At 36.9% G+C, this 13,971-nt stretch overlaps 1 protein-coding gene across 7 annotated transcripts in view; it reads left to right on the top strand.

The window, feature by feature from the left end:
• Positions 1–13,971, top strand: part of zgc:110045 (uncharacterized protein LOC664755 homolog) — a 31,102-nt gene continuing 17,131 nt past the window's right edge. For 5 of the 7 annotated variants that reach the window (XM_051126710.1, XM_051126707.1, XM_051126712.1 and 2 more), the window contains exons 1-7: positions 1–824; positions 2,442–2,517; positions 3,256–3,376; positions 6,069–6,092; positions 6,246–6,278; positions 6,669–6,785; positions 9,881–10,012. In XM_051126710.1, coding sequence (XP_050982667.1) covers positions 3,293–3,376; positions 6,069–6,092; positions 6,246–6,278; positions 6,669–6,785; positions 9,881–10,012 — 390 coding nt within the window. In that variant the 5' untranslated portion in view covers positions 1–824; positions 2,442–2,517; positions 3,256–3,292. Of the gene's footprint in view, positions 869–2,441; positions 2,518–3,255; positions 3,377–6,068; positions 6,093–6,245; positions 6,279–6,668; positions 6,786–9,880; positions 10,013–13,971 lie in introns of all 7 variants that reach the window. The other 2 variants (XM_051126708.1, XM_051126709.1) reach the window with 2 other exon arrangements.

Below are 13,971 nucleotides of genomic sequence, written 5' to 3'. Positions count from 1 at the left end.
AAGGAGGGAAGGGAGATCCACAGAGACATTGTTCATTTCCATCCCAGACAGCAGGCAGTGATTAAATATGCCACTTCTGCTCCACTAATTCATTCACTTTGAAATTCTGCTGCCGAGCACAGTGCATCTTTTTCTGTTAAAGGGCCACATTGTTTTCACAGGACTTTGGCCTCATTAGCAGGACTAGATGCTCGGTGTGGGGGAAGGGAAACCGGCCACAGAGACATTGTGTCTTTCTGTCCATAATGATGTGACACAGTCAATTTGGAGATGCTTGTGTTGATCGGGGGTGTCGGCAAAACATTTGGCAGTTTCTTTCTCTTCTTATGTGTCCTTCATAATGCCATTGTCCATGTATATGTCTTACCTAAGTCCTCCCTGCCAAAATAGACAATGTATTTAAAGACAAGTCTCACAATTTTGTCTTAACTTTCTGTGAAGACGAGATCAGCTGTCCATCGTGCAACTTCACCAAAGTATGGAAAAACCTGTTGCCTTCTGTCCATCTCAGGATTCCCTAATGCATCCATACCCGGGATGAAGGCGCTGCGGCATCGACTACGTGAGTATTAAGAACTGAGAGAGCCTCCGGGCTCACGTAGCCTGGGCTAAAGGCTTATCAGAGGCTAAGCCAGAGGGGGGAAAAAAAACAGCAAAGCTAGTCTCAGTCGACCAGAGGTACGGGCACAAGGCCATCTGTCCATTCTCTGAATACAACTGACAACAAAGGAGGGCAACTCCGCACTCAGGGAATCATACACACTCTGAAGCCTCAAACGTTAACTCATCCTGGATTGACTAGGCAAGAGGAGTTGGTGAAGAAAGTAAGTGGCATCTTTGAGCTGTCTCAACCTCCATCACTTCTCAGGTCAGTTTGCTAACTTCAACCCAAAGCTGCTCGTCACGCTCAGGGACTTCCAAACGACAGGAACAAATAGACGTATTAATGCTATTCTGGCAGCAACAGTGCTCTTGTTTCATCTGCTACAAAAGGAAAACAGTTGTATCTTCATACACACATTATGGATATTACGTGTCTACATAGCCTTGTTTAGACTTTTTCATGTAATAATGCAATATAACACAATATATCTAAACAAATATGACTTATAAATGATGTTAATGTCAATAAATGTACTATATATATATAATGCATAAATTATGTTGACGTTAATACATGTCAAACATGACGAATGTCATGTTTTAACAATATTGCTCCAAGTTTGATCAGTAATATAATATAATATACAACATATTGTTCTAATTCTGACACTACGTAGCCTAATGTTTGTTTGTGTATACGTTTTGATATAATTATAACAATGCAATAAAACTTTATCTAAACAAAAATCTTTTTTTTTTAAGATATATGTGACTCTGGACCACAAAACCGGTCTTAAGTAGCACAGGTATATTTGTAGCAATAGCCAAAAATACATTGTATGGGTCATAATTATCGATTTTTCTTAATTTTTGATTAGTAATATGCATTGCTAAGATCTTCATTTGGACAACTTTAAAGGTGATTTTCTCAATATTTTGATTCTTTGCACCCTCAGATACAAACCATACATCAAAGGAAAGATTATTAATTCATGATGTATAAATCTCAATTTCAGAAAATTGACCCGTATGACTGGTTTTGTGGTACAGAGTCACATATATGCATATGTATACACATAAATAAATAAATAAATAAATAAATAAATATGTTATGTTTCAAAAATAATGCTTGACCTATTTAATTATATACTTCTTGTAATATATAAAGATAAGGGTTTTTTAATTAAATGTATTTTTTTATAGTTAACTGCAGTCTGTTGAATTCACAATATTGTACAATATATCGTACAACAACGACAAAGGCTTGGCCATTAGGATTACGTATTTAACACAGACTGATCATTTCTGAACACTAATCTGAGCCACAATTTTCCCACGTCAACATTTCAATGGCAGCTGCATAAATTATTTAAATTCCTGATTTATAAACACATTTGACATTTGAAAAACAGAGTGTGTAATATCTATATTCGGACTTATTAGTGCAGTGCTATATGATGGCAGAATGTTTTCAGATGCCTGTTGACAAGCTTTGGAAGGACAGAAATGGGTCAAATGGGTTTTAGCATTAGGCAAACAAATCCGGGCCTATAGGATTAGACAGGATGGTAGCAGTGCGTTTGATGCATTTACCTGATGAAACAGCACAGAACTAATAGCCACACAAAAGAACGGGCTTTTTACACCGTTTGTTATTAAACTCAGCCATCGTGCTTCATATTAAGCGTGCTGAATCTATAACTCATTAGGAGTCTTGTTCATCATTAAAATTGAATTCTGTCTTTAACAAATAACCCTTTTACTGGTTTCGATATTAAAAAGCAAAAAAAAACTAATTACATATATAACATTTGTTTCTCTTTTAATCTATTCGGCAGTTCACATCTCTTTAGCAAGTTCCTCTGCTGCTGGAGTGTCATGGAAAAAGGGACCACTTTTCATTTAACAGCTTATGTAAGTCTGAAAACATTTCAAAAGCAGTCCTTTTCAAAGAGGCCTAACAAATGAAAGCACTGGGACTCAATTAGAATAGATGTCTTCATGTTCTCACTTAAATAAAGAAAATGCAGTCATTTATTGCTCATAGCTGTAGGGCCTCATTAGAGGAATATGAGGAATGGATGAGGCATTATTAAAGGGAAATTTAAGACAATCTCCTCACGCTTCCTCTGATCTAACGCCGCCTCATTTTTTAGTTTCGCCCATGAATGTGCTCTGTGATCTCATCTGGCTTAGAATCGATTCAGATGGCGATAAGCTAGGTTTTAAAGCGGTCGGCGTTGCGGAGATGTGAGGAATGTGGGAACAGACGTCTCTCTGATAAATTAATGGGCCTTGTTAGACATGGTCACACAGACGTCACTTGATCCAAAGGCCTAGAAAGACACAAGTGGCTCTTTTTAAGTCTTATCAAACACGGTCACACCATTTCTATTAAAGCAAGACATTAGAGAGGTTAGAGGCAGGACTCGGCTCATCCGCCCGGAGGGAAATAACACCCGACTTAATGTCAGAGCGCAGCAACAGGTACCTACGGCTAAACAAAATGAACGCATGATCGAATAGACATTTACGGCTGAGAAAGGTAATAGCAAGGAATTATGAGATGTCGAAACTGAAATGTTTGCTCTCTGAAATTCATCTCATATCTCTTCTGACTGAGCTGGTAAATTTGTCTGTTTGTGTGCACAGAGACAGTCTGTTTGAAGCATCTAGACCCAAGAGAAGAATGAATATGAATGAGAAGGAGGGTGGAGTATGTGAGGGGGGGCTAAATGTCACCCTCACCATCCGCCTACTAATGCATGGCAAGGTAAGACACATCTCAGATCCTCACAGAGCTGTGCTTGTTTTGTTTTCAGCCTTGTTTTGCAAGCGCACCCAGTCGAGCTATGAAACCAGTGCCTGAGAAAGATTTTAGGATACCCGATCATCAATATAATTAATTAGAAAAATGTGCTTGAAGATGACATAATCAGAGATAGTTTTGACAGCATACAGTGGCATTTACGTGATCATCTTTTCATGAAAAGGTACCTGTAGTGGTCTGGGTCTGAAATTATGTCACAATCTTCCTACTCATCTTTGTTGAACTTCCCTTCTTATCTACACTACACAAAACTGTTTTTTTTAAAGATTTTTTTTAAATGTTTTTGAAAAATTTGCTCACCAAGGCTGCGTTTAAACAAAAATACAGTAAAAAACATAACTGCAAGAAGCAATTACTGCGGTTCAAGAGCTTTAAGGCATTTAAGCACATATGAAAAAAGACATTACATATTATTTAGCAAGTCTGTAACCACCTAAATCAATGATTAAAAAAACATTTTTGGCAAATCCAGGTAATTTACCATAGAAATATAATGAAAATTATTTTATTGACAGCAGTGGTTCTAGAGGCAAAGTTGTTCAGAATGAGAAGGTCTATTATACGTTACGAATTACCTTGCGTATGTGTGAAAAAACATGCAATATACAATTACACAATTGAAAAATACGATATCTCCCCCCAGTGGTCTGTTTCTTTCAAATTTCTCACAGACCTTTAGGGCCGTGAGTCAAACAGGCCCCCAAAGTTTTGTTCCGATCGACCTCTGTTAATCATGTCTAACAGGTGCTCAAAGTTCATCTGTCTATGGCGGCCATGTTTTTTGAGATATGCAAATCATTATACCAACTTGTGGCACTTTGGACCAAGACCCTGCGTATCAATTTTCATGTCGATGGGACAAACGGTTGCGGAGTAATGGCTGTTTTAATGATCTTATAGCGCCACCAAGAGGCCAAGCTCTGCGCCTTTTTTAATCTGACCTCAGACTGAGGTTTTACAAATGTGTTTTGAATTTGGTGAAAATATCTCATTCCGTTCAAAAGTTATAGCCATTTTAGTAAAGGCAGCCCTGCCACTTTCTAATGTTTTGGTGTCTTTTGGCGACGGAGGGTCGAAAGATCAATTTTTGTTGATAATTATTGATATTCACTCCCCAGAGTATCTTCCTGCACTGGTTTAGTTCCAAATGGGTGAAAAACCTAAGATTAGTTCACAAAAGTAGGTTTTTCAAAAAATCCAATATCCAAGAAAAATTTTGCCAGGGTGACGGACGAAACCGAGACATGCGTTTTGTCCAGCGATAAAGACACTTGAGCCTGTGACAAACGGTTCAGGAGTTATGAGCGATTTCGTACTATTGATGGCTGTAGCGCCCCCGCCAGGCTGATTGGGGCGAGCCTTGGTCACGTTGTAGGCAGTGTGAGTACTACAATCCCTCCAAGTTTCAAGTCTCTGCGACTTACGGTTTGGTCTGCACGATCAGTTTTACGTGGAGATTGCTGATCCTTGCCCATTCTAACAATTACAATAGGATTTCAGCGCTATGCGCTTCAACCCCTAATTGTAATATTGTAAACTTATTATTACCATTTAAAAGAACTGTATATGTGAATATATTTTAAAATATAATTTATTCCTGTGATGCAAAGCTGAATTTCAGCATCATTACTCCAGTTTTTAATGTCACATGATTCTTCAGAAATCATTTTTATATGCTGATTTGCTGCTCAAAAAACATTTCTTATTATTTGCCATTTATTATATGCCATTTTTGTCAAAACCAAGTAAAACCAAAAAACCAAAAATAAAAATTTGATTGACAGCAGTGGTTCTAGAGGCAAAGTTGTTCAGAATGAGGAGGTCTATTGTATGATATGGATATCTTGTGTATGTTTGAAAAAACACGCAATATTCAATCATTTACACCCTTGAAAAATGTGATATTGTCTCCCCAGTGGCCGATTTCTTTAACATTTCTCACATATGTTTAATGCCGTGAGTCAAAACAGGCTCACTGAGTTTCAGTCCGACCAGTCTCCATTAATCTTGTCTAACAGGTGCTCAAAGTTGATCGGCCTATGTGTCCATGTTTTTTGAGATACGCAAATGTCCTTATAGCCACCTGTGGCACTTTGGACCAAGACCATGCGTACCAATTTGCAAGTCGATAGGACAAAAAGAACTGTTTTTCATTTGAATATTTAATTTTCAACATCATTACTCAGTTTTCAGTGTCACATGATTCTTCAGAAATCATTCTTATATGCTGATTTGCTGCTTAAAAAACATTTATTATTATCTTTGTTGAAAACAGTTGTGCTGCCTAATTTTTTGTGGAAATCTTGACACAATAGCATTTAGAATTTTGGGGAACAAACAGTACTTTTATTCAAGAATGACATTTTATCAAATCAGACTTTATCAAATGTGACAATAAAGAGATTTACAATGTTACAAAATATTTTGAACTTTCTATTCATCAAAGAATCCTAAAGAAATGTATTGATTTTCACATAACAAGATTATATTGACAGCTACACTTCTAGCCAGTTTATGCTGTGCTTATGTTTAAAACTATGTCTGATTATGTCATCTAAAAGAAAACACTGATAATCTCTAGTTTACTATGCAAGCATTTAGACTAAACAAGATTTTTTGTTTTGTGTGTTTCTAGGAAGTTGGAAGTATCATTGGGAAGGTAAACAATTTAGTATTATAACTGCATTACTGAATTAAGCATCACTTTGAGATTTATACTTGCAAAGCACTTCTTACTGTGTTTAAATAAGGCTTACAACCTAATCATAATATACACATTCTGATATAACTGACATTTCTTGTTTTGTTTTAGAAAGGAGAGACTGTGAAAAAAATGAGAGAGGAGGTAAGTGCTACATTGATCTTCATGATCAAATAGGGGTTATCGTTTTTAATTTATTTACAAATATCAAAAGTTCATTTTATATGCACATAGTAAGGTTTTTAATACTTTTTTATTAACTGTAGACTGTTGTTTTGATATTACATGCAGTGCACGTTATTAATGCTGAGTAAAGATTAAAAGTAAATCATCTGGGTTGCCACAGGTATATCAAAAATTAGATGGCAGAAAACAGTCTGGAATCATTTTCAGCTTAAGCAAAATCATCTTATTAACTGCACTAACAGTTCAATGGTATTTAACTGGCAGAGGGTGCAAATGTCAGCCTAGAGGCGAGACTGATCAATTAAATGTAATGCAGCACAAAAACTCTGCTTTTCTCTGTGGATTCAGAGTGGAGCCCGGATTAATATATCTGACGGTTCCAGTCCAGAGCGCATTGTCACCATTACCGGACCATCTGAGGTCATCTTCAAAGCCTTCGCCATGATCGCAGAGAAGTTTGAAGAGGTGATTTTCCACTAATGAGCAATTAATGTTATGGGTGATTTGATTTTAGTACACTGTAAAATATTAAAGTGGATTTACATGGCTACTATTTGCCATACTTTAACATTAATTTTACATTACTAGTTGTACAATTTATTACAGTTACATTATTACTAAATACAGTGAACTGATAGTGAACAGGAGCAGGAAAAGTGTGATATATTAGTATGCTATTGAATCACAATAGTCTGTGTCTGCATTACAGTGATCTTGTATATTTAGACATTAACTATAATAGTGTGATGTCCACAGTAATATGCCTGCACTGTATGCTTAAATTATATGGCTGCATTTTGTTTTTACTGTTTGATGTTGTATGCTGCTGCTGCTTGTTTTCAACTTGTTGAAAAGGTGCGAAGGCACCTATTGTATCCGTTGGCGTTCTTCTTCTTCTTCTTCTTCCGCTCGAGTCTATGGCAGCCCATAGAGCTGTCTGCGGGAAAGTTGTGAAATCTGGCACACAGATAGAGGACAGTCTCAACATTAACCACAGCAAATTTGGAGCCTCTAACTCAAACTCTCTAGCACCACCACTTGTCCAAATTTCAATCATTTTATGCTAATAACTTTTAAACCGTAAGGCACAAAAGGAAAACTCCTTTTCCTCTGAATCCTTGGCTCATGCCGAGTCGAATGAGGTCCAACATTCAAAAATCACAAGGTTTAGTTTTTTTTCTATAATTTTTTGTTCGAAAAACATACTTTTTTGAACTCATCTAAGACAGTTTGTCTGATTTTCACAGAAATTGGCTCAGTTCATCTTTAGACCATGCTGGCAAAAAGTTGTGGAATTCAAGTTGGTTAGTCAAACCGTTTTTGAATGACGTGCGATCGAAATTCTACGACAAAATGCAAAAATGGATGTGAGGCTATATCTCTGCAACGGTTTGGCGTATCGAGACCAAACTTGGTGTGTGTTATAACAAGCATGACCTGAGGCTACCTGCAGTGTTTCGGCGCAGTGCCACCTAGTGGTCAGGAGATACGAAAAATGGCTCTTTTTGCTTATAACTTGTGAATGGTCTCCTTAGATTCAGTGCATCATGCCGAGTCGAACCATACCCAGTTTTCCCACGTCAGTTATTTTGGGTATCGGCCATATTGAATTTTGTCAAAAAAATGCTCTCATTATGAAAATCAGTATGTGTCTGTGACACCATGCCCTGACAGTACTCAAAAAGTTAGGGGGCAGCGCCACCTTGTGGCCACAAGTTATAAAGAAATTTCTAATAACTTCTGCTTACATTTGCCTATTGTAATGAAAGTGATCTCAATAGATTCCTTGGGTCAAGCCGAGAACACTGATACTCATGCCAAAATTGGCCAAACATCCTGTCGGCCATTTTGATTTATGTTGAAAACCTACATTTTCTAACTCCTGCTAGACCGTTAGTCCAATTTTACCAAATTTGTCTCAGATCACTTTCAGACCTTGCTGGCAAAAAGTTATGGATCAACGAATTTGCTGGAAAGATGCCAAACTGTATCTAAGGCTGTATCTCTGCAAAGCTTTGACATATTGACATCAAATTTTATATGTGCCATTGTCACCTCACACTGACCACGCCACATCAATTTAGTAACAGCGCCACCTATTGGTCAGAAGTAATACACCATTCGTTAAACATTAATAATGAAATTTCCAAAAATGCTAATAACTTTTGACTACATTAGCCTATTGAAATAAAACTGATCTCAAAATATTCCTTGGATCATGCTGACAACATACATACCAATTGTACCATAGTTGACTGAACTTCCTGTCTGCCATTTTGATTAATGCACAAAACCTACTTTTTCAAACTCCTCCTAGACCGCTGGTCAGATTTTCACCAAATTTGACTCAAATCATCTTCAGACTGTGCTGACAAAAAGTTATGGATTTTGTGTCAATTGATAAAAACATTTTCTTACAGCATCACTACAAATTTGAGGCGTGATGCCAAAATGACTCTGAGACTGTATCCCTCGAAAGCTTTGACATACTGACACCAAACTTTGTATGTGCCATTGTCACCTCACACTGAACACACCACATAGATTTGATAACAGCGCCACGCATTGGTCAAAAGTCATAAGCCAATAAATTATATTATTAGTGGTTGTATTTATGATTTTTTAGCCATTTCAACTGATATCATCCTAAAATAACTTTAATAACTCATTGTTGTAGTCGGCTGCGCCATGCCATGGTTAGCTCCTCATTCTGCCTCTTTTGTGCTTGGCCCTGCAATTGCTGCTTGCAGCTATATTTCTAATTATGTTTATTTTTAAGATTATACTTGTTAATTATCAGAGTTAATGGGGTGTATATGTCAAGAGATCATACTAAATATTCTAATAAATCTAACAGACAACAACCACTTACCTCACCACAACAGTATTGCTAAACTTCCTTAATTGTTCATTAATTTATAATATTTATATAACTTACAATGTTGATATGTATAGCAAAAATTGATTGAGTCAATCAATCACAATTACTTTCTTCAATTGTGTTCAATTGTATATATATATATATAGAATAAATGCTGTTCTTTTGAATTTTTACTCATCAAAGAATCCTGAAAAAAGTATCACAGGTTCCAAAAAAATATTAAGAAACACGACTGTTTCCAACACTGATAATAAATTAGCATATTATAATGATTTCTGAAGGATCATGGGACATTGAAGACTGGAGTAATGGCTGATAAAAATTCAGCTTTGCATCATAGAAACAAATTATATTTTAGAATATATTAAAAAAAGAAAACTGTTATTTTAAATTTCAGCAGTAATATTTCATACAGTTCTGCATTTTTGATCAAATATATATATATATATATATATATGTGTGTGTGTGTGTGTGTGTGTGTGTGTGTATGTATATACACAGCACAGCAAATTACCTAGATAGCATTTTGGAGTGTAGAGGTATAATTTCAAAAACTGTCAACTTGTGTTTCTGCAATATTTCTTTCTCCCTTATAAACTTGTTTTTATTAAAAAATGACACAGTGTTTTGACATGAGGTGAATTGTGCTTCTTTCTAATGCATATGCATCTTTTTTTAGGATATCCTGGCATCCATGATAAACAGCACGGTGACAAGCAGGCCTCCTGTGACACTGCGTCTCGTCTTCCCCGCCAGTCAGTGCGGTTCGCTCATTGGCAAAGGAGGCTCGAAGATCAAAGAGATCAGAGAGGTAGATATTCTAGGTGGAAGTTTAATTGTTGGCAAATGCGCAGGGTTTGTAATGCAGGTCACAGCGGCTCCCAGATGATGCACGGAATGATCCGTTAAACAATTAGTTTCCGTTGTCTCAGCGGCAGGCAGAAACACTTAACATCAGCATGATTGATTGTCCTCATCAAGACAGAACTTTTTATTCCTGAGCACAGGGGGCCGCTCGACTCGGGCTTCCGCTAAATCCACACGTTATGAGAAGGCTGCACCCCTGAGCTGTAATTTCCTAAACTCTTGAACTCGCTCACTTTTCCTCAAACTTATCTATTCATGACTTTCTATGATGAAAAACAAAGCCATTCATCTCAAAAGCGTAACCATTCGTTGTCATTTAGCTGTTGAAATTGACATGAGGACAGTGACTTTTGCTTGAAGGCTTTGTTTTTTATTCGGCTGGTGGATCACATTGAATAAATATAGCTGTCCTCGACGCTGAGGGCTGTGAGGGGTGAACTGGCTGCTTTTATTCCCAGTTGCTATGAATGTCTAGGACAGGACAGCCCACCAAGGCCTAAATAGACTAATATTTATATTCAGTTTCCAAATAGCTTGACCTAAATAACTGGCCAGACGATAACAATGTCAGTTCTAGACATGAGAATAGCTGTAATACCAAAAGGGACTGTATGGCACACTTTTTTGCTAGTTACTTGGAAAGAAATCAGAATTTGTAATCTTACAATCTCCTCAGTGCTGAGATGGAAAACTTTGTGAAAAATCAAAACGGATCATTAGCGAAAGTATTGCGGTTAATATGTGTCAGTATGTGATAAAAATAATCAATCATTGAACTGATAGTTCACCCAAAAATTTACATTTCCCCATGATTTACTCACCCTCAAGCCTAGGTGTATATTATTTTTTCCTTTCAGACGAATACAGTTGGAATTATATTAAAAACGTCCTGGCTCTTCCAAGCTTTATAATGGAAGTGAATGGGTGTTGAGATTTTGAAGTCCAGTAAAGTGCATCCACCCATTATAAAAAGTACTTCGGGTGGTAAATAAAGGCCTTCTGAAGTGAATCGATGCATTTGCGTGAGAAAAATATCCATGTTTAAAACTTTACAAATCGTAATCTCTAGCATCCGCTAACTGTCACACGCATGTTCATAAGAGAGTGGTGTTCGAGCAGATGATGTAGGATGTAGGCATAGCATAAGCTCAGATGAGAATATGCTCCAATGAGAATATGCAGATGAAAATAAATGTCTCTGACATTTTTTCTTTGCAAATCCTCATTTTGTTTTTCTAATAAGTAACCAGTGTTTTGTTTTGCTCTCTCCTCTGCGCTTCCGCGTTCGTCACTTCTCAACAGAGCTTACTCTACGCCTACGTCCTACATCATCTGTTTGAACACCACTCTCTTGTGAATGTGCATACAACAGTTTGGAGCCTTGCACTGGCCTCAAATATAGGCCCTAGCCCGGCCCTTGTCCGACAGCTTATCAGAATTCTTGGCCCGAGTCCGTCCTTAGCCCGTCTGTTTTCCCCCTTTTCCCAAAACAGCTGTTTCAGCTATTAAAAATAGTTAAGTTTTGTATGTAATGGCAAAGTGATTATATTTTATTTCATTTTTTTATTAAGTTGATTTAAAAACAAAAACAAAAACTCTTAAAGCATTTTTTGTTCATTAAATGTAAGTTTTGGTTTTTAAAGGTTCATGAAACCCGACTACTTTTTCTGAGATTTTAGCAGAGGTGTTTGTGTTGCACATCATATATGACAATGTTAGCATTCATTAATTTTAATTGTTGGAGAAAACTGGTTAATTTTGAGCTTTTTTGCTCTATTTTAATCTTCCGGGTTTAAAATCTACATTGTGCTGACGTCACAATTTGTGACGTGGCAATGGACTATAGTACATCGATGACGTGAATAAATCGCGTTTGGCACAAACGCGATTCATTCATAAGGTCTTATCAAATCATTACGACTTGCCAAAAATAAAATCTATAGATATATTACAGTTCAAGCATATCACAATGTTAGTTTAAAGGTTTAATCTATATAAATGTGTGCTGTTAGACGCATAGTGTTGGGCGATATGCTCAATTTTCATATCGTCCTATCGTCTGCCTGCGAGATCGCCGATACATGCTAATTTAATAATTTACCTACTTAGTTTCACTGCCAGCAAATGAACCAGCACCAGCATAAGGCTAAAAGCAGTCTAATGTTTTCAATATGACTTAATTTGTGTTTAACATAACAATTTAATATCAAAGAACATCATCACTGACTAGCCTAGACTAGTCTAGCGTGAGTTTATGCACTTAAAAAACACTCCCAGTACCTGAAGTAAATACAACAGTTACATCACTGTATGATAAATAAAATTCTTATCCATTATTTACACTGCACAAGTCTGCGGCCAGAAGGGGGGCCGTTCCCCAAAACGAGTTACTGTGCCCCCCCTTTCCTTCCTCTCCCCTCCTTGCTGAACAGGGTCGATTTCAAAAGTAAAAGTAAAACCGGAAAAAAGTGTACATAAGAAGGTGATTGCATGCAATTACACACTGCATGCTTCCCACTTGAAACACCCCCTCCAGCTCACCGTGATTTGTGCCTTTGTATTTATACCAGCCACCTCGCGGCAAGTTTTTGAAGCGCCCTAAAACGGTCTCTCTGCACTGCATCGCTAAAGTTAGGTGCCTAATCTATTTTTGTAATAATAATAATAATAATAATCGTCTTGCTATCCTCAAAGGCATCAGCACCAGGCGATATCTCTGGCTATCGTCAATACACGATACTATTGCATATCGGCACAACCCTAACGCGTATCCAATCGTTTGTGTGGAGAGGAGCTAAAGCGTGCTTTACAGGAAACGGAGGCATCAACGTGATCACTTGCATTGGAAACAACTTAAAATACGCCATCATTTTTGCTCATAAAGGTAAGAGTAATACATGATTCAGACCTGTAAAGGGTCTACTTTTATTTGGGTGCACTCACCCGCAATATTAACAAATCGTTGTGCTTTTATAAAATAAAGAAAACAAACAGGATGTGCTCTCTGCCATCTCGGTCTTGAACGGGAGCGCTTTACAATGATGAACCGAAACTCAGCGAATACTTGCCTCACAGACTTGATAAATATATCTATAGAAAGCATTCAATTACTACTTTAAAATCAAATAATTCAAATCGAAAACAAAAACTCTTTCGTTATATATTCTGTAAAGATTTCTCTGTAAAGGTGTGTCACTGACTCAGAAAACACTAGTTTATTAATAAATAATTAAAGGAGAAGTCCACTTCCAGAACAACAATTCACAAATAATTTACTCACCCCTTTGTCATCTAAGATGTTCATGTCTTTCTGTCTTCAGTGGTGAAGAAATTATGGTTTTTGAGGAAAGCATTTCAGGATTTTTCTCCATATAATGGACTTCATTGGTGCCCCGATTTTGAACCTCCAAAATGTAGTTTAAGTGCAGCTTCAAAGGCCTCTAAATGATCCCAGCCGAGGAAGAAGGGTCTTATCTAGTGAAACAATCTGTCATTTTTTTCGGAACATAAATTTTTTTATATACTTTTTAAGCACAAAAGCTTGTGTAGCAGAGGCTCTGAGATGCACGTCCACGACACTACGTACTATTGAATCATGTCGAAAGGTCCGGCGGAACATTTCTAAACGCTGTTTACAAACAAAAAGGTACAACGATGTACTCCTCTTAAGTTTTAGGAGAAAATTCGTTGTAAAGAAAATTTGAAAATTCGAGTCATTTCGTTAATTTTAGCAAAATATAATTAAAATGTTATGTGTTACTTCGCTAACACATCTACTGCTTACACAAATGTTGATCACACTACAAACAAGACAAAACTATAATGCTATAAGAAACAGAAAAGATTAATTCATTGTTTACCTGGGTCTTTAGTCTATGAGTAGCTCACTTCACTTCTTATCTG

Source organism: Labeo rohita, chromosome 13 (genome assembly GCF_022985175.1).
Source record: "Labeo rohita strain BAU-BD-2019 chromosome 13, IGBB_LRoh.1.0, whole genome shotgun sequence".
In the NCBI taxonomy this organism is placed as follows: domain Eukaryota; kingdom Metazoa; phylum Chordata; class Actinopteri; order Cypriniformes; family Cyprinidae; genus Labeo; species Labeo rohita.
The sequence above is the reverse complement of the archived record's forward strand: the minus strand, read 5'-3'. Positions and strand labels throughout refer to the sequence as shown.